This window comes from Dermacentor andersoni, chromosome 2, assembly GCF_023375885.2.
Source record: "Dermacentor andersoni chromosome 2, qqDerAnde1_hic_scaffold, whole genome shotgun sequence".
NCBI classification, from domain to species: domain Eukaryota; kingdom Metazoa; phylum Arthropoda; class Arachnida; order Ixodida; family Ixodidae; genus Dermacentor; species Dermacentor andersoni.
The window spans coordinates 25,615,054-25,633,176 of record NC_092815.1 but is presented as its reverse complement, the minus strand read 5'-3'; the positions used below and the strand labels follow the sequence as shown (position 1 = coordinate 25,633,176).

Here is an 18,123-nt window from a genome sequence, read left to right as displayed (position 1 = left end):
AGAGTTAGACGGCGAAGCGTTGAGGAAGCGTGTCCCTACAGCTACCCTTACCAGGGCGAATTTTGCAGTGATGGCTCTAATAGCGCCGGAAACGCGACACACTGACCGTTGGCGTCACTGTCGAGCGTGGTGCTGCTGCGTTGCTCGGCGGCGATGCGCGAGTCGCGCACGTTGCTGTCCTTGTAGCGCTGGTAGGTGAACACCTCGTTCTGCTCAGTGCTCGTCTCGAGCCGCGCGTTGGCCAGCAGCAGGCCGCCCGGCACCTTGGTGTGCGTCGCCACGTTGCTCTTCTTCTTGCCACGGACCACGGGAAGGTTCACCCTGCAAAAGGCCGACGTGCCATTGCCATTAACAGAGCCCTTGACGGTACAGCTAAACGTGAGCACTGACATGGCTTGAAGTCGTGTGTCGTGTGGCGCTTTCTGTCGGAGTGCTTTAATCACGCGATTAATTAATTTGTGGTACCCTCATGGCGAGAGGTATTGTAGAGGGGAGTGTGCATACACACGTAGAAACAGATGATTGCCGACTCTGATGGGTTCTTGTTATCATAATACTAGCAAAAGCAATACAAAGGAATGAATGACTAACAAGGTATAAAAAACATGAACACAGACCTCCTTATTAATGGGCGAAACTCCACATTGGGTAGTGTTTCATAACATAACTATAGAGGGACATATGATAGATGACAACGGAAGCTACATTTCGATGGGAGCGAAATGCACAAACGGTCCTCCACTTAGATATATAGACGCCCGTTAACGAAGCCCAGGTGGTGAAACGTAATCCGGAGTCCCCGACTACGGCGTGCTTCATAATGAAATCGTGATCTTGATGCCTAAAACCCCCGAATTCAATTGCTTGATATATATTTTTATTCTGGGGTTTTACGTGCCAAAAACCAAGATTTGATTATAAGGCACGTGCAGTGAAGGACTCCCAATTAACTTTGACCAGCTAAGTTTCTTTAACGTGCACCCAATGCATGGTACATGGTCGTTTTTGGATTTTTTCATATGACGGCTGCAGTAATTCATGGAATGATATAGCGTAGCAGTGTGTGGGCGTTAGCCCAGTTGGTGTTTTCATGATTTTGGGAAGTTACCGCAAGCAAAACACCAGACTTGAAGAAAGGGACAACAGGAAGCGGTTCCCTTTCTTCAAGTCTCGTGTTTAGCTTGCGGTAACTTCTCAAAATCAAGATACACAGCGGACAATTCTTTTTTTCTACCATTTGGCATGACTTCGTAGAGACACAAAACTGCGGCTTCATTTTTGGTTTCCTGATTGTCGGCTGCGTTATTTACTAGTCACACATTTCCTTAGAGTACTCCAGAGTTTACGCTTGCAAGTTGACCATTCTGTCTCGTTTTCTCATGCATAACGTTCGGATTAAGTCACAGAGATGTATGCGCTTACATCAAGGTTTTCTTAGTGCTGCAAGCCGATTGCCCCAATCAATTTGTGTGTGTTTTATTTCATGCTTTTTGATTCATGCTGGCCGACCAGTTTTTGTAATTCTTCTTTTTTTTACTTTTTTTTACGCATTCAATTAAGCCTTTTCACGGTGTTTGCTTTTCAGGATGCTAAATTTCGCAAACGAAATTTATTCATTGTATCATTTTGATTTATATACCCAATTCTTAAAGATCTTTCATAATAGATATGAGTCGTGAGATGAAATAATTTTAAGAACTGAAGCGTCAAGAAAAAAAAAAGAAGGGATGACATTAGAAACGCATAGTAGGCACCGAGAGGTAAATAAGTGAACCCATATAAACATATACTTACGGACAGTATAACTAACCCTAATATTTCTAACCATTAAGGCTCATGAAATTGATTTATAGGCATGTTAAACAATGTAGATTAAAGGTCTGCTGCTTTGCCATAATGTGGGTATGGGGGGTATACGTACGAGGCTGTGATTGTGTAAGTGTCCGGCAGGAAGCTGCAGACGACCAAGTAGCGGCGCGTGTTGTGCGTGATTATGTCTCGGTTCTCGTGGACGATGATGTTCGTCTCCATCTTGGACCCGTTCTGTAAAAAACAAGAAGAAGAGGGCAACAAGCAGGCACAAAGGTTGATTAGATTAGATTACTAAAATTCATTATTATTTATACTACAATTAGAAGGCATTGTGCTTTCAACGAATAACGCTCTCGCTTTGACAACACATGTATAGTCTCGCACGTACAGCCCTCGATCTCACCGTTCAGGCGACTGCAGGTAGCGGCAATGAGAGTCTGTCGCCCGCTAAGGCAATTTATCCAAGAGGGCGTTAAGGCTAGGTCACAGAAAGTTGAAATCCGGTTTATTCCTGAGCGCCAGCAACAGGTAGCGAATTAACCGAAAAGAAGCTTTCCTTTGTCAATCCTTTGCTAGGGAAGAGACCTATCTGTAGGCCACCAGTTGTCGCTCTCAGGTATATCGAAAGAAGCGTTTCCTTCAAGAAACCAGTGAAACGCCCAGCAATTTTATCTTGCTTCGTCTGCGTACAACATTCGCTTTTGAAAAAAATCTAAGACGCGCTAAATATACCGAGTATGGGAAAGAAAATAATTTCGCATACCGAAAATGGCATGTTTATATACATTGTAACAGATAGGCATCCTTCCAAGAAAGCTAAATATTCCTGTTAAAATAAAGAAAATAGTAGTTGCAGTTCAACCAGCACGTTGATTTGGCTCAGTTGTCTTTGCGAAACAATCATTACCAGGCATAGTATAAACAACGCGTACGACAGTTGGATTGGTGCGATTGTATAGAAACAGGCGCAGACCCGTGTCTATTATCGTGTCTTATGGTGTCTATCATGTCTATTATCGCGTTATCGTGTATTATCGTGTCTAACCGAAATTTTTGAATTCGTATCGGCAGGCCTCGTTGAACTAATAGAGAAAAAGCCGCGATAGGAAAAATGCGTGTACTGACCACCAGTCGACTTCCGCAACGCTTGTGGTCGATGTCGAGTGTGTACGCGTCTTGCGGCGAGCCGGGGTCGCCGAACAGCAGGCAGGCGTCGTCGTTGCTGTCCTCGACGGCGATCTTGCCCCCGAAGAAGGGACCCGTGCTGACGACCACGCGGGAGGCGTTCGCCAAGCACCGCTCCGCCCGCGCAGAGACTGCACGGCCGAGGAGAAACAGTCGGGATGGCGGCGCTCATATAGGTCGGTTAGCGCACATTCTTAAAATCATGAGCCATTCCACTCCGTGAAGTTGGTTGACCAGCGAAGCTGTTTAGCACGTGACACTGAGGTGACCCGTAATTTTGAACAAAGGTACGAACTCTTTATTGTCTTGATCGGTAGTCATTATTTCACTCTCAACTGCAAGCACATTCTTCGATAATGTTAAATAGATCCACGTACGCAGCTGAGTGGTCGGTTAGGCCGGTTCGGTGTGGCATCGCAACGGATGTGTCTGCAACACGGAATGCGCAAATCGCTCCCTTTTCGGTAGCGACACATCCATGTTGAAATCAATGACAACGATAACAAGGGTAGTGTCATCGCAGCTAATTCACGCAGAGTGAATCGCCATGAACCTTACGAGACTATGAGTCATTACATTTTTTGCTTGCTTACGGGGGTATGAGGTGGTGGTAAGAAATTTATTGAGATTCTGCTCAGTTATGATCTGGCAGGCCAGACTCATAGGATGGCCCCTCACAAGGAGCGACCCTTTCGGCCCAGGCAACGAGGGCTTTTTGTAGTTTTTGATCCGGGGGTATGAGCCATTGCTCACGGGGTTATGAGCCATTGATGATAGTTTTTGACATGCTGTTCTGTATGTTGCATGCGTGATTAGAGAGAGAGAAGTGGTTCTTGTGGGGAAGGAGGAAAGGCTAGCACTATCATCTGCAACCCATGCGGGAGCACGGCTCAGCGCCAGCAGGGTGGAGGAGCTTAGAATTTAAGCGCTGTTCGCTTTACTTTTCCCCCTCGCATGGAGATCAATCACTTGTTTGCTCAGGGCTAGGTAAAAATTAAGCTTAATGTAGGTGCTAGCAGTTTTTTTTTTTGCATTCATTACACTAGAATCTTAACATAACGAAACGGCTTAACGACATATTCTGCGTCATGTAGTCTATGCTTCTAAATGATCGAGTTCGTAGTAATTTTCAACCCACTGCGTTGGTTCATGGCTATTCTTTTCTGTTGCTGCACGCTGTTGACGAAGTCGCGGGTTCGGTTTCTCACTGTGGCAGATACATTCAGATGAAGGCGGAATGCAAAAATGCTTGCGTCCTGATCTTCCAGTTCATGGGCTAACGAACCCCAAATGTTCAAAAGTAACCTGGGGCCATCGCATATATACGATATCTATAGTTGCCCCTATGTTGCTGTGGGATCACTAAACCCGACGTATGACTGAATCGTCGAACGCTTTAACACGGTACGCTGAATGTTAGCCATGCAAAGAAATAAGCAGGTCGAAGAAAATGCCGAAAATTCCATATTTTGACAGTGCATGGAAGGAAGGGGGGGGGGGGGGAGCAAAATGTGGTATTCGCCCGCTTCCCATTTCTGAAAGCGGGCACTGTCGGCTGCGTAATGACCAATCCAACAAAAGAACAGCTGAGAGCATTACTCAAGTATTATTGCGCAACAAAAAAGACATGGACGTAAGAGAAGAAGACACACCAAGCGCAAACTTTCAACTAAATTTATTGTAGCACTGAATCGGTTTTATACATGTGAAGATGTGTAGACTGCACATGTGCTTACATTAAAACTAACTGCGCATTCGTATAACATAGTTATGAGTCATGTGATGCCGCCTCCAAGAAACTTAGTTCTTTTTCTGTGAGAGCCAGTGAAGGAAAACTAACACACTTATCACCCAATTTTGCAATCATCTGCGCTTCAGTTATTTCACAAATGAGCTGCGCCCTGCCACGGGACACAATAGTGCATTGGTCCTCGATAGGTTTGCAGCCATGATAGTGACAATAAATTGCCAGGAACCCACCGGTGCCATTTTTTACGTTGTTGCGGTGTTCGCGGAGCTGATCATTGAGGCTACGCCCAGTGTGCCCGATATATTGCTTCCCACATGAAAGCGGGAGGTTGTGAACAACCTGGTGAACCCACTTGACGAACTTTTTTCGGTGATGCTTAGTGCACTTATCGGACGGGACGGCATTTGGATCAGTCAACTTGCAAAGCTTGCCGAGCTTGTTGGGAGCAGAAAAAACAACTCTTACATTCCCCCTTTGGGCCATCTTTTTCAAGTTATGGGATATCCCGTGCACGTAAGATACGACACTTACTCAGGGCGTTTGCCGGGAGGGGCATCAGCAATTGACTTCTGCGTGCTGGATCGCGCTTTTCTTAAAATTCGTTTCGCAACCGACACTAGCACCCCCTTAGGATATCCAGCCAAGGGCAAACGTCGAGTTTGCTTTTCAAAACTTGCGTCCGCTACATGGCAGCAAGACTTGCTAAGGGCATTCTTGAAGCAAGTTTGTGCTTCAAGAATTCCCTTAGTAAGTCCTCACGCAGGTCCTCACGGGCATGTGTACACAAGCAAGGCCAGCAAGAAAACTAACTTCATCCGGGAAAGTAGGCGTCTGCTTCCGTGAAAGGGTCCTTCCGCCAAAAGAGAGGATATTTGTCAATAGGAACGCTGCCCGAGGAGATGAAAGACCGCTATCAATGTGCGCGCACGTGCGGCACGTGGCTGACCCGGGACGCGTTCGGAAGCCGACGCTTTTGAACAGCACCTACCGTTTCTCGTTCTAAAACTAGACTCTGACCCGAGCCCAGCGACTCGCGCAGTCCGAAAGCGTTGCCGGGCTTCCTAAATTGAGTGTTCGCCGGCGGCTTTGAATTGTCTATCACGTGGTGTTTAGTCCGCGTGCCGCGCTGTCGTGTTATCGTATGGTGCGAGCAAACACCGATAAGAGGTTTTTCAGAATAGCTACCTTTCCTTTTTGAAAGGGTTAATTGAGTTTGAATTTTATGTGTTTTTATTTCAGGAGGGAGGCTCAGTGCTTATGGATGGATGGATGGAGGTTATGAGCTTCCCCTTTGGAACGGGGCGGTGGGTTGCGCCACCAAGGTCTTGCTATTAAAGTGCCTAATGTCCTACCTAGGTTAAACAATGAAAAAAGATAAAAAAATTCCTGTGAAGCCGTGCCCCCTGGTGGCGAACAGGGAATTTGGCATTCACATGAAGGCGCCAACAAACCTACTTTTTAGTAGAGAATTACCAGCACGGACAACTACTCTGGTATGACGTAAATTGCTTCGTGTAGAACATAAACAATCTGAATTGATAATCCACGTGTTTTTGAGAACAGGCCAACAACTAAGATTACTCGACAGAAGAAAAACCGCCATAAAAATGGAGCAAGTCAAACCGTTACATGCTAAATAACTTGTCAGCAACCATTTTTAAAGAGAAGTATATTCATCCCTTTCCCCCACTCTGAGGGTGCTGCCTGCTACTGTTTTGCCGAATAGAAAACAACTTGGGCCAATGGACGCGTTCAACTGGGCATGCGCTACTCAGTAGAGAGAGAGAGAAATAGAACGAGAGAGAGAGAGAAAAGTACGAAATGCGCGCATATAAAGACAGGCAGAAATAGTGGCAAGAAGTCAGCAAGTCGGGAACATAAGATAGAAGCAGGCTATGCTGAGAGTAATAGGGTAGCTACAGGGCTACATACAGATAAGGGACGGAGTCGGCAACAAAAGAAGCCGAATGTGGGCATTTGTGTGACCAACTGCGGGGATTGAGCCATCAGTTTTCTTTCACAGCAGCCGCAAGCTCTAACCCTTAGGCCACGATATATACATGTATACATATATAATCTACGATGAGGACGACGAAAGCAAAACCACATTGAAGGAGCTTGACTAGTTGCAGCACCTTTTACGAATACAATATTACCCGTTGTAACAGCTAGCACGTGAATAGCGAATTTAGCCATAACAATATGCTCATACATAAGGTATAAACAGATAAACGTACTTGATCGTTGAAAAAATAAACAAGAATATGAATAACGCGTCAGAAGAAGCGAAATGACTTGTTGCTGGGCCAGCTGGTGCTGTTTACTGTACGACCTTTTCAACGGCACGGCGCTAGTGTGTTTCCCGTTTTTTGTCTAGTATTTGCTTCGCGACTTTGAGAACAGCTCAAGGAGCCGCCATGTTTATAGACTACAAAATCAAAATGTCCGTAATGCACCCGCACAGAGAAAAGATCAGTAGCCGACGAGTTGAAACCTACGTCGTTCGGTGCAATACAAGCTATTTCCTCTTTCTGGTTTTCGACGTGCTTTCAAAGCACAGGTTCCTTACCCAAATCGTTCGATCAGGAAGAAATTTGATCGCCAGGCCGGGGTAAGCTTGTACTCATTTCAGGCTGCCGATGTGTGCTCCAGATTCAAAGGCCGAGTGTCCAATCATACAGAATATCCAACCGAGACGGAAAATGAGAACTTGTACCAGTACTATGCGTAAACAATGTGTCTTTAGTTAGCATACCTTGGCGGTGCTTCCAGGACAACAAAGAGACAACAGGGACATCGAAGGTGGAATTCGGTCTAGTCCGTGGGTTGGGTGCTCGCCGAGGATTCCGCGTGCCGGGGGTGTATACGATCGGGTAATATTGTATGCGAACGCCCCCTGGCACGCTCCTGCCTCGGCAGCCCCAATCGTCGAATCACTCGGCTTCCTGTTTTGACCCCCCCCCCCCCCCCCCCGCCGTTTGCAGCCCCTTGGGGTGCGCCGCTGCTCTCCTGGTGCTTCCGTTTGCGGGTTACATGTGCCTTTCTGGAGCAGGAGGAGCTGTGAAAAATCTAATCCTCTCCCGATGACAGGGGTGGACAATGTTGCCAGATTCCGGCGAAACGGAATGTTCAACGTGACAAAATGTCCAACGAGACTGAAGGTCCAACCGAGACGGAAGCCCAACGAGCCTGAACGTTCACTGAGTCTGAATGCCCGCTATTACGCAATCCGTTTCGTTAGACACTGAGGCTCGCTATACGTTCAGGCCGCAAGCGGGTGCTCCGCGGACGCGTTAATCGAACACAGGACCTCCAGCAGCCCAGACTGGCACTCTACCACGATGGCACAGCAGCGGGAGGTCGTGGGTGCAAAACCTGCTGAAGGAATAAATGCTGCCATTCACAGTATCATATCTCTTATGGTCATGCCTCGCTGAAAGATACAGAAGCACTCACATCCCTTGGTGGTCATCAGTGTGTACTCAGAGGTGACCATCTGGAAGCGCCGGTCTTCCTCACCGGCAGCAGCGTCAGCCGGCAGCTGCCCTGAGCCGTACAGGATGGCATTCACGTCCGAGTCGCTTGAGAAGTCCGGCTCGACAGCCACGCTGTAATTTGTCAGCAACCGAAGGTCTCCTGCAGTGCCGCGTACATTATTGAAGTGCACGATTATAACACCAGAATACATTTGCACAGTGCTTTTTAACAAGGCAGGCCTAAAAGCGATGAAGAAGCAGGACCGCCAAGCATAGCATATTTCCCATTGTCCACCACTGTGAGCCTTAGGGGACATATCCATTAATGTACACAAAACCACAAAAATCAAGTTATTACGAGGACATAGTACGTGAATGTTCCACGCTTTCTCATATGAAAGACACGTAAGAAATTAAATAATTATGCGTGGCTCTGCTATAGCAAACACCAGAGACCAGCGGAGCTGGGGGAAGGCGAGTAAAGTAGTAAAATACCGCACACATAGTCTAACTTTCGCTGGTCTTCCCAAAGCTCCGTTAGTTTGTGGTGTTTGCGATAGCAGAGCCACGCATCATCTTTTTTTCTGCTGCAAGAAAGAGAACCGCCGAACCGAGCACGCGGGTTTTTATCGGACAACAATGACGTCACGCCACCTGTGTCCCCGCCGCGCCCCTCCTTCTCCCTCGCTAGGCTCTACCCACCCTCACTGCGTCACTATCCGGCGCGATGCTAATTTTATACTCGCTTTAACTCTCTCTCAGCTTTCTCTCGCCCAGTTCTGCGAAGCTGCGGACGTCAAGAGAAACCCAGTGAGGTTCTAACAGCTACGCTGTAAAACACTTTCACATCATATAGAAACGATACCGTATCATTAAACAAAATGTCAAAGTATGTATACATCCTGCATATTAAACATTTGGTCGGTACCAGCTGACCAGAACTTTGCGTGCCAAGGACGGGCGTGTTCATGCTAGTAATGTATTATTTCGCTGATTCTTTAATTACAAATATTTTGTTCTTAAAGATGAGAGCTCGCTTGCTAGAAAGAATAAACGTTGCACTTATGCTCTAGTACTGAAAAAAAAATTACGATCAACATGGTGGCGTAGTCTAGTTTGTTTATCAGCAAGAGAAACGTGGGCAGAAGAAGAAAAACAAATACGCAGTGCTTATTTCACATGTATTTAGTACTGTCCCCTCTATCTAACACCAGAAAAGAAGAAACCTTCAAGTGTGCAACGCAAGCAAGAGCACGAAGAAAAGAAATTTTGTTAGTCAACACCAAGACCTTTATGCTTGTATAAAACAAATTGTCTAAAAAGAAAATCAAGTACGCAAAACAAGCAGGAGCCAAGAAGAAAATAAAGTTTTGCTAGTCAAGACGAAGACAATTTATGTATATCTTATACTTAAATACCGAATTGTTGAATAAATCCCGTATTTGCTGTCCCGTTCCATTGGCCGTAGTCCCGTGGTAGTAGAACTACCCCCCCCCCCCCCGCCTTTTCTTTCTTTCCTTCTTTTTTTTTCCTCAAAAATTATCATTTGACATATAATTTATGTCCTATTCATTTTTATTTTAATTTGGCAGCCTGCGTTACTGAGGTGCAGCAGGCAGGGCTTAAACCTTTCTCTATCTACGCTCGTCGTAGCCACTGCTTGTTTCAAATTTTTCAGTCGGGAGTTTTAGACTATAAATGGTTTGCGTTTCGGCCGTTCTGGCTTGCGACTTACACCCAGCACAATAAGCGTTCGATCGCTACCAGCTGAAGCGTTGTGAACGAACTACTTCGTGAGATAAAATGTTTTAGTTAGAAAGGCAGCGTTGCTCATAAATGTTGCAACGATATAATTCCCGTCTTATCGATTTTCTGCGCCGCAGCCACGCATTTGCCAAACAAATCTGCGCCGCCACTCCGCCCTTCTTGTGCGTAGGGAATAGCGTAGGAGGGCTGCAAGAAAGGACGGCTACCGGAAGCGGCGTGCGTGCAACACGATAGAAACATGTGCGCCTTATGCCGAGCGTGCTTGCTGGGAGTAGCGAAGCAGCAACCATACGTACCGATTCCGCGTTTTTTTTTTCTGTGTCGGTATTTCGCGAACGAACGTGTGATTAATAAGTGCCTTGGCGAGGCATCGAGAACTGAGGCTGGATGCCTGTTCTTTGCGTTGTGTTCAACTGTAAGATCAACGCTGGATACAACGGTAAGTTTCCTATTTTATGAGTGATAACTTAACAATCTATTAGCCACTGCCCGTGAAAAGGAAGAAGTAAAAACCTTCAGAAGTGTATTGCAAGGTCGATTCGAATGGGTCGCGAAGCTTCGGGCAAAGAGCGGTCCAGAACCAACTGTCACCCACACCAGCAAGGGTGGCTATGAGAGCAGCGATTGAAGCGCGACTAAGTGAGGGGAGAAGTAACAATGTTCAAGAAAAATGTTTCTTATTTAAAAACAAGACGCAACTTGATTTCATTCAAAGAAAATAAAAGTTCTTAACGACTTTATCTATATACCACAAGCAAAAAAAAAGAAGAAAAAAATGCTGCCCCCTTTTGCTTGATTATTAACAAAAAAATGCTGGCTCTCTCGTAAATGAGAGTTTATGTAAGTATGAAATGGCTACCGGAAAAGCATATTGGTTGCAGATGATACTAGCCACAATCTTAAAATGGGTGTAAAAGGGTGTAGTGCATGTTCGCAACGGCACACCCCACCGCGCCACTCCGCACCACGCCACACTGTGCATTGTTGCATATGGACCCAATAGTTTCCTGTCACAGACGGAAGCTCATAGCACGTCTCGGTCAAACAGCCATTCACGATGTACCGGACGCTACTGGGGCTGCCGGCGCGCCGGACGCGTTGTGGACCGCACGGGCCGCTGACGTTGAAAAGAGCACAGACAACTCTGTCTCAGTGCCAAAGGATGACAGTCAAGTGTATGGTGCACTGTAGCTGCCTTTTGAACGCCGCTATTGCAAATGACGAATAAAACTTCAACGCACTAGAAGTTACAGCTTGAGTGACATTGTGAACGAACATTTGGAAGAGCTCCGACGCAACATTTTTTTTTTAACTTCTTTGGACAATAACTAGCGTATGCAATGCGGTCTTGAGTGGTTGCGCGGATATTGTTCTCGCAACTTGCCCGGATGTTCTCGTTTGAGTGCCCGGGTAACGGGTCTGGCTCAAGACGACTTGAAGGTCGCGGATAACAGGAGCTAAAGAGATTTAATGCTTAATGCCACTTTTTCAGTGCCCGCTGAAAAAAAGGGGGTCGTTCACCCAGCTATCAACAGCAATGGAATGCAGCTCTTGCAAGGTGCAGAAAGGTGCACTCGCAAGCGCAATTGCTATTATATGCCCCTTTCACATTTTGGGCTGCCCTAGAGCTGGAGGTACACGCACGGCGATGAGACGATCACAGTGTTTATATGTCTCATGACTAGTAAGTGACGTCATCGTACCACGAGATTCAAGCTTGAGCTAGGCGAGGGTGCCCGCAGCGCATTGCTTCCGTTATCGCGATCAACCAGACTCCGACTCATCGCAGCACAAACGTGGGCCGCGGACAAGCTGCCAAACAACCAGTAGTTGATGCTATATTGATGTATAAGAAAGACCATTCAAGGAGACATGGGAATCTTTATGTTATCGCGCACTTCGACGTGAAGTGGGGAACATGGTAGCCCGTGACATTGCGCACTTGTGCGACATGGTGGCGTGCTGGTTGGAGCGAAGCGCTCAGAACGTTATTTTTGAGCGAAACTGCTCATTTAATTTAGACGCGCACGAGAAATCGAATCCAAGAGTTACCACTCGCATTGCTCGCAAGCTGATGCAGCAATACCGGCCTAAAGGAAGAGGGCATCTTTTTGCGAGTGCCAGCAACCAGCAGGCAAGAAAACGCATTTTTCAACAAGCATTATTTCTGAAGTCCACCTGAAGCGCAATACGTCCGTCTCCTCTTCACGTGTGCACTCTGTGCATTTTCTTTTACTACAGTGACAATAAATATTTTGGCTGCGCTGTTCACTCACGCATGCCTGTATACGCACTGCCTTGTTTGCCCGGTGAATATAGCAGTGGCCTCGATGCCTGAATGACAGGATCACTTGGCCAAGAAAAGGCTTACGCTGCGCGGTTTCTCGGTTCGCATGGAATTAACTATGCAAACAAGGACAAATAACACCTGCCGTTACCTGCCGTGGTTGCTCAGTGGCTATGGTGTTGGGCTGCTGAGTACGAGGTCGCGGGATCGAATCCCGGCCACGGCGGCCGCATTTTGATCGGGGCGAAAACACCTGTGTACTTAGATTTAGGTGCACGTTAAAGAACCCCAGGTGGTCGAAATTTCCGGAGTCCTCCACTAGGGCGTGCCTCATAATCAGAAAGTTTTTTTTTTTTGCGCGTAAAACCTCATAATGTATTATTAACACTTGACGTGGTGGCCTGTGTGGTGTTGGTCGGCTAAGCACGAGCTTTCGGGGTCAAATCCTGGCCACGGCGGCCGCATTTAGATGGAGACGCAAACGCCCGCATTTCGTGCACTGGGTGCAAATGAAAAAAAAAAAAAAAAACATCAGGTCGCCCACATTAATCCAGACTCCCTCACCACGGCGTGCTTCATGGTCACATCGTGGTTTCGGTGCGTAAAACCCCAGAATTTAATTCAATTTTTTTAAGGACAAATCACAGTGCACGGGATGCGGCCGCAGCGGCTATATAGCGCGGCCACGGAGCCCCGCTGAGTGGCATTGGCACGTCGCCGTGTTCAACTTTAAGTGGCTTCGCCGGTATACGTCTTAGAAGCCTTTGTGGGCATGACATGCGCTCCTTCGATTCAGTTGCACTAGGCGTACATTTATTTGTTTTCAACATTGCTTATCGTTACTGGAGTGCAGCATTATACGTAATGCTTTGACGCAAATGTTTTGCTTCTTGATTAACCTACCAGAACAATGTTTGTAGACCAGGCACATGGTGAGAAAAATTTTTACCTGCACAAATTAGAGGGTGTCCTTGTGATCCACGAACTGGCTACCGTTGGCTTATAGTGGTATACGTCTAGCGCCTGAACATAGTAACGTCCTGTGCCGTCGCTTGCGCAGGACGCCACTCGGGGCATTCTTCGTTGCACTTGAATAGGCCGCCTTGGAGATGCTAGTATTCGCGTAATTACCACCTTCGCATATCAGAGCCCAATATCCGTGCTGTGCGTCACGACAGCTGCATACAGAATGAAACTGTCTTGCGTTTATACTGGCTATTTCAGAAGGTAGCTGTTGACTTCAGAGAATACAAAGAAAGAAGGAACATTACGAACTACTGTTCGCTGATTCTATTGAAAAGAGCTTCAGTTGAAGTAATCGAGTTTTGTTTTTCTTTTGTCTTTTTTCGGTCAAAGAGCCAGCAAAGACCTATTTACCTGCAGCAAAAAACTGGTGACTCGCACTGATATTTGCGCTATCTGAAGCGACCATGCGGTGCTCGCCTATCGCTACCCACATGTGATAATCGCTCCCATCTGCTGCACCGTCTCTACATACGGCCAGTTCTGGCGAACACCGCCACGACTCGTGAAACATGCAGTCGCGTGCTAGTCTCACCGATTAGCGCCTCGTAACCAGACTTGGACGACTTGCGCAGTAGATCCAGGCTGCGGGGCGTGCCATCACTGTCGTAAACAGCCTGAGGACCTCGTAGGCTTAGCCTCCTGAGTCGGCAGCGGGGTCCCGTCTTGGGCAGCCACGGTAGCAGTTCGCAGATCTGCACCCGGAACGCAGGCGGTTGCGGGAGGTGCCTGTACTGCCAACGCAGGCGCGCCGTCCGGTAGCTGGCCTGGGCCTCCAGGTGCTCCACATCTAGGCAAAATGAGTAGACCGGTTCTTTATACGCGTGTCTACTGTAAAAGGCAATGTCAACACATGCAGGAGTACTTTAGTAGAAACCAATATTTATAGAATGCCCCGACCGTTCTGGAACGTAAACCACTAGAATTCCCTATGCTCTATTGTACAGTAAGCACTTTAGAACACTTTTATAGAATGTCCTGGAAGTGTACAACGTTTAAGCGTTCTAGCAGATTCTTGATAGGATGCATGAGGATCTGCGAGGAGCACTTTCGAGTGAAACCTTCATTGAAAGGCACCTAGAATGGCATGTTTACGTGAACCTGGATCTTCCCCATTACTCAAAATTAAAGCGTAAGTAATGAGCAAGGGGTTACTGTTGAAACGGAACTTGCTACTTAGAAGGTCTTCTGCTGAATATGATATCACCTTTGCTTATGGCACTCTTCATACACATACATACATACATACATACATACATACATACATACATACATACATACATACATACATACATACATACATACATACATACATACATACATACATACATACATACATGTTCAGCACACTCACACATGTTTAATCGTATAATGTGAGAGACATACAAAACGCTCGAAACATAATGTGGCGTCTGTAAGCGCGTATTTTAGACATCTAAGGGGGTTTACAAGACACGTTTTGGGCAGCTCTAGACGTACGTCTGTTCTGTGTTCATGTGTTTGCTCAAAAAGGACAAGTACGAGCTGCATCGACGCCTGACGAACGGGTGCAGGAGTTCTCAGTAACTGAAAGTTTGGGAAACACCATTGTAAATAATTTCCTGACCCTATGCTGCACTGTCGTGTTATAGAAACGTGTACAGCATATTTAGACTGGTTACAAATAAAGCGCGGTTGTCCTAACCATAATTTAACTGGTTCTGGTGCTCACTTCGTCAAAAATGACCGAATCAATGAAGTGCTGGAGCTTCTGAGAAATGTATGGCAACAGTGCATGTGAACGTTCTAGGATCTCGCTCCTGTAACTTAGCTTCCCGGTGTGCTGCCATGTACGACGCCAGAGTACACTACTACCTCTCGAATTCTATTTGAAAGACTATTTTATTGACAATCTTCAAGGTTATATGTGCTGCCACGACGCCTAAAAGTATTTATTACTTCCATCGTCGCTCGTCCTACTATGTTTTCATATTCTGCATTTTTACTTTCTTTTGCGTGTTTGGGAATAAGAGCCCCACTTGCAACACCATCTAGAAGGGATGAATGGTGAATTAATACATTCCGTAATTAAGGAAAAGGTTGGTGAACGTGGTATAGTGTAGGCTAGTTTGTTCGTTTATAGTTGGCAGCAGCGCGAGAAACGAGGTGGTTGTTCACATGTGCTTGCGTGTGTTTAATATTTTCTCCTCTACACACTATTGTCGTTGTAATTGTTCTTTGTCTCCACTTCTCTAGTAGACATTTTCAGAATACGGAACGCGAACGGCAATACGCTTGAGTCCATTTGAGTGTGCTAGCAGCCGGCGCGAACACAAAGGTTACAGTTTGCAAACACTGTAAAGTGCTACTATTCATTAGGCATGGGCATTTACATGAATTTTCAATACAGAAATTGCGTAAATTTGCTAAATGCAACGTGCATAAGTAAATATATGTATAGTGCGTCATAACGCTTATATAGGAGCCGTGTGGTGATCTGTCGGGTTGCCTGAGCATGGACTCATCATGCATTCAAATAAATACCCGTTGTGCCCCAGTGGTTATGCGTCTCGACGCGATCAGGCTCATTGCGCTCTCCCTTGCTTTTCTAAATATAACTTACTCAGCTTCAGCTTTCTAACTTATTTCCGTTTTGAAATGACAAGACCTCAGAACCCATTTCTTCTATTTTACCTTCTTTAGTAGCGTGATCTGCAGTGACCGGCCCTACTGTGCGTGACCTGTACTGTCTGTGTTCTGAGTTATTTGTTGACCTTTGTTACCTTGGTCTTTCCTCTTTCTTGCCCTTCTTCCTATATTCCAACGTTTTTGTCTCCTCCTTTATGAAGCGTACGTAGGCAGGAGTTATGCCCCTTCCAGTGGAAGTTGCCAGCCTGCTCCTCGCTTTCTCTTCTCCTGTCAAGTGTATGTACACTCTAGAAACAAATAATAATAACAATAATAGAGCACTGTGCATCCTTTTTACGCCTCTGCCCGTTGATTGATTGAATGAACTTTATTGCAAGATCGTGGAGACCAGTTATGCCTCGAAGGTGAAGTCCTTAGTCCGGGGCCGCATAGGTAGCAACCTCCTCGGCACGGTCGACCAGCCATTGCTGGCCAGTCGCCGTTGATCTTGTTGGTCAGCCGCCCCTCCCATGAGATGAGAGTGGGGTTCGGAACGGGAGGGATGTTGGGAATGTCTTGGCAAAGCCAGAGCATATGCACTAGGGTGGGGAGGTCGCCGCCGTACGGGCATTCAGCTGGACCGTGAACGGGAGAGGTAGAGGCAGGAGTGGAAAAGGGGTGTCGGGAGAGTATCCATCTGTAGCTGTCGCCAACAGACAGCCTGTCGGTCAGTAAGGAAAGGATGAGGTAGGGGGTAGTACTGGCCGAGTTAGGCGCATCTCAGCAAGTTGGGATGCGTACGAGAAAGGTTGCTGTGGGACGATGGCAAAGCAATCCCCATTGGCTCGGTATAAGAGTTCTCGGGCCAGCGCAGGAGCGCGCTCATTACCCGGGATTGCTGCATGCCCAGGCATCCAGACCAATGAAAAAATGTGTGAGGTGGATGCTAAGAAGGATTCGAGTATGCACGTGGTGGTAGGGTGCAAAGTGTTGAAAAGGAAACGCCCACAATCTGCTTGGTAGCCTGTGAGAATATGATTTGTGGCAGAAGGAGGGAGAGAAGAGGGGGAAAGGATTGCCCTAACAATCGCAAGTTCTTCAGGAGGGAGGCATCGGTTAATTTACGTTCCGAGGCGGCCAATATGGTCATGAGATCCTAGTCCACTGCTACCTTGACTCCCCCGCATTCATCCGCTGGGCTAGCGTGAGTGAAGAGCGCACGCACAACGCTGCAGCCCACGGGATATGCGCGCCACAAGTAACGCGACCGATGGTACCGGCGGTCAGTATAACGAGTAGAGTGCATATGGCGGGCAAGAGGAGATGCAAGCTTGACGCTCGCTGCAGGGCAAAGGGCCGTGTATCTGCCGGTTATTTTCAGCAAAGTTTTACACGACTCGAGGTTAACAACTTTGCGCACTCCTATATACTTGGGACATTTCAAATTTCTGTCGCCCATGCCATTGAGAAGGAACTGCTTAGCGACACCGGACGGTTATCTTTTATACAGTATCAAAAGCCAACAGTGAAATCTTGAAGTGCAGCCTCATTCGTAACCGAGTGCCACACGTGGTCATTAGCGTCTCTCTAGGTCGAGCAAGCTATGTGCTATATTTTAACAGCTGGAGCGCAGAATTCTGCTTATGTTAACATTCTAACCTTCTGCCTGAGCCAGTTTTTTACTGCAACATACCTTGCCTGTGGCTGTTCTTCCCAAAGCTATTGCAGTAGCATCGACGTCGAGGAAGCTGAGTAGAACGGCGGCTGGCTAGGGACAGGCCATTGCCTAGCAAGCGAAGCGGGCGCGTGGCTCAGATCGTGCGCAGCCGGCCCGAGGTCCAGGTGATTTATCCGCCGAGGAATGATCGTCAGCTAGGGCTTTCTGCTCAGCGAAAATATGCGCCTGTTTATTGTGCTCCATCGTCATAACTGATTTTGCACGCCACACTATAATTACCAAGGTGTTAATTAGCGGTGTGCTGGCAGTTTCACCACATGGAAAGCACTTGAATTGGTTATGCATGCTGTTGCAATCCTAATGCCGCCCACGCAATGTGACTAGGCATAAAGGAAAAAAAAAACAGAAAACAACGAGGTTACTAATGTTTTAAACACGAGTTCCGAATGATTTGATGGGAAAGCGGATGAAAACGGAAACACCTGAGATGAAGGCAGTGGCAGTCGGAATCAACAATCTATGCGGATGAGCAAAGGGC

General features: G+C 46.9%; 1 protein-coding gene across 1 annotated transcript in view; it reads right to left on the bottom strand.

Moving 5' to 3' along the window:
- Nucleotides 1-18,123, bottom strand: part of LOC126542575 (uncharacterized) — a 145,785-nt gene that overhangs the window by 5,853 nt on the left and 121,809 nt on the right. Inside the window, exons 4-8 of the mRNA XM_055077340.1 lie at nt 13,836-14,090; nt 8,204-8,383; nt 2,938-3,128; nt 1,922-2,043; nt 107-321 (exon numbers count right to left, since the gene is read on the bottom strand). Of these exons, the coding sequence (XP_054933315.1) occupies nt 107-321; nt 1,922-2,043; nt 2,938-3,128; nt 8,204-8,383; nt 13,836-14,090 (963 nt within the window). The remainder of the gene's footprint in view (nt 1-106; nt 322-1,921; nt 2,044-2,937; nt 3,129-8,203; nt 8,384-13,835; nt 14,091-18,123) is intronic.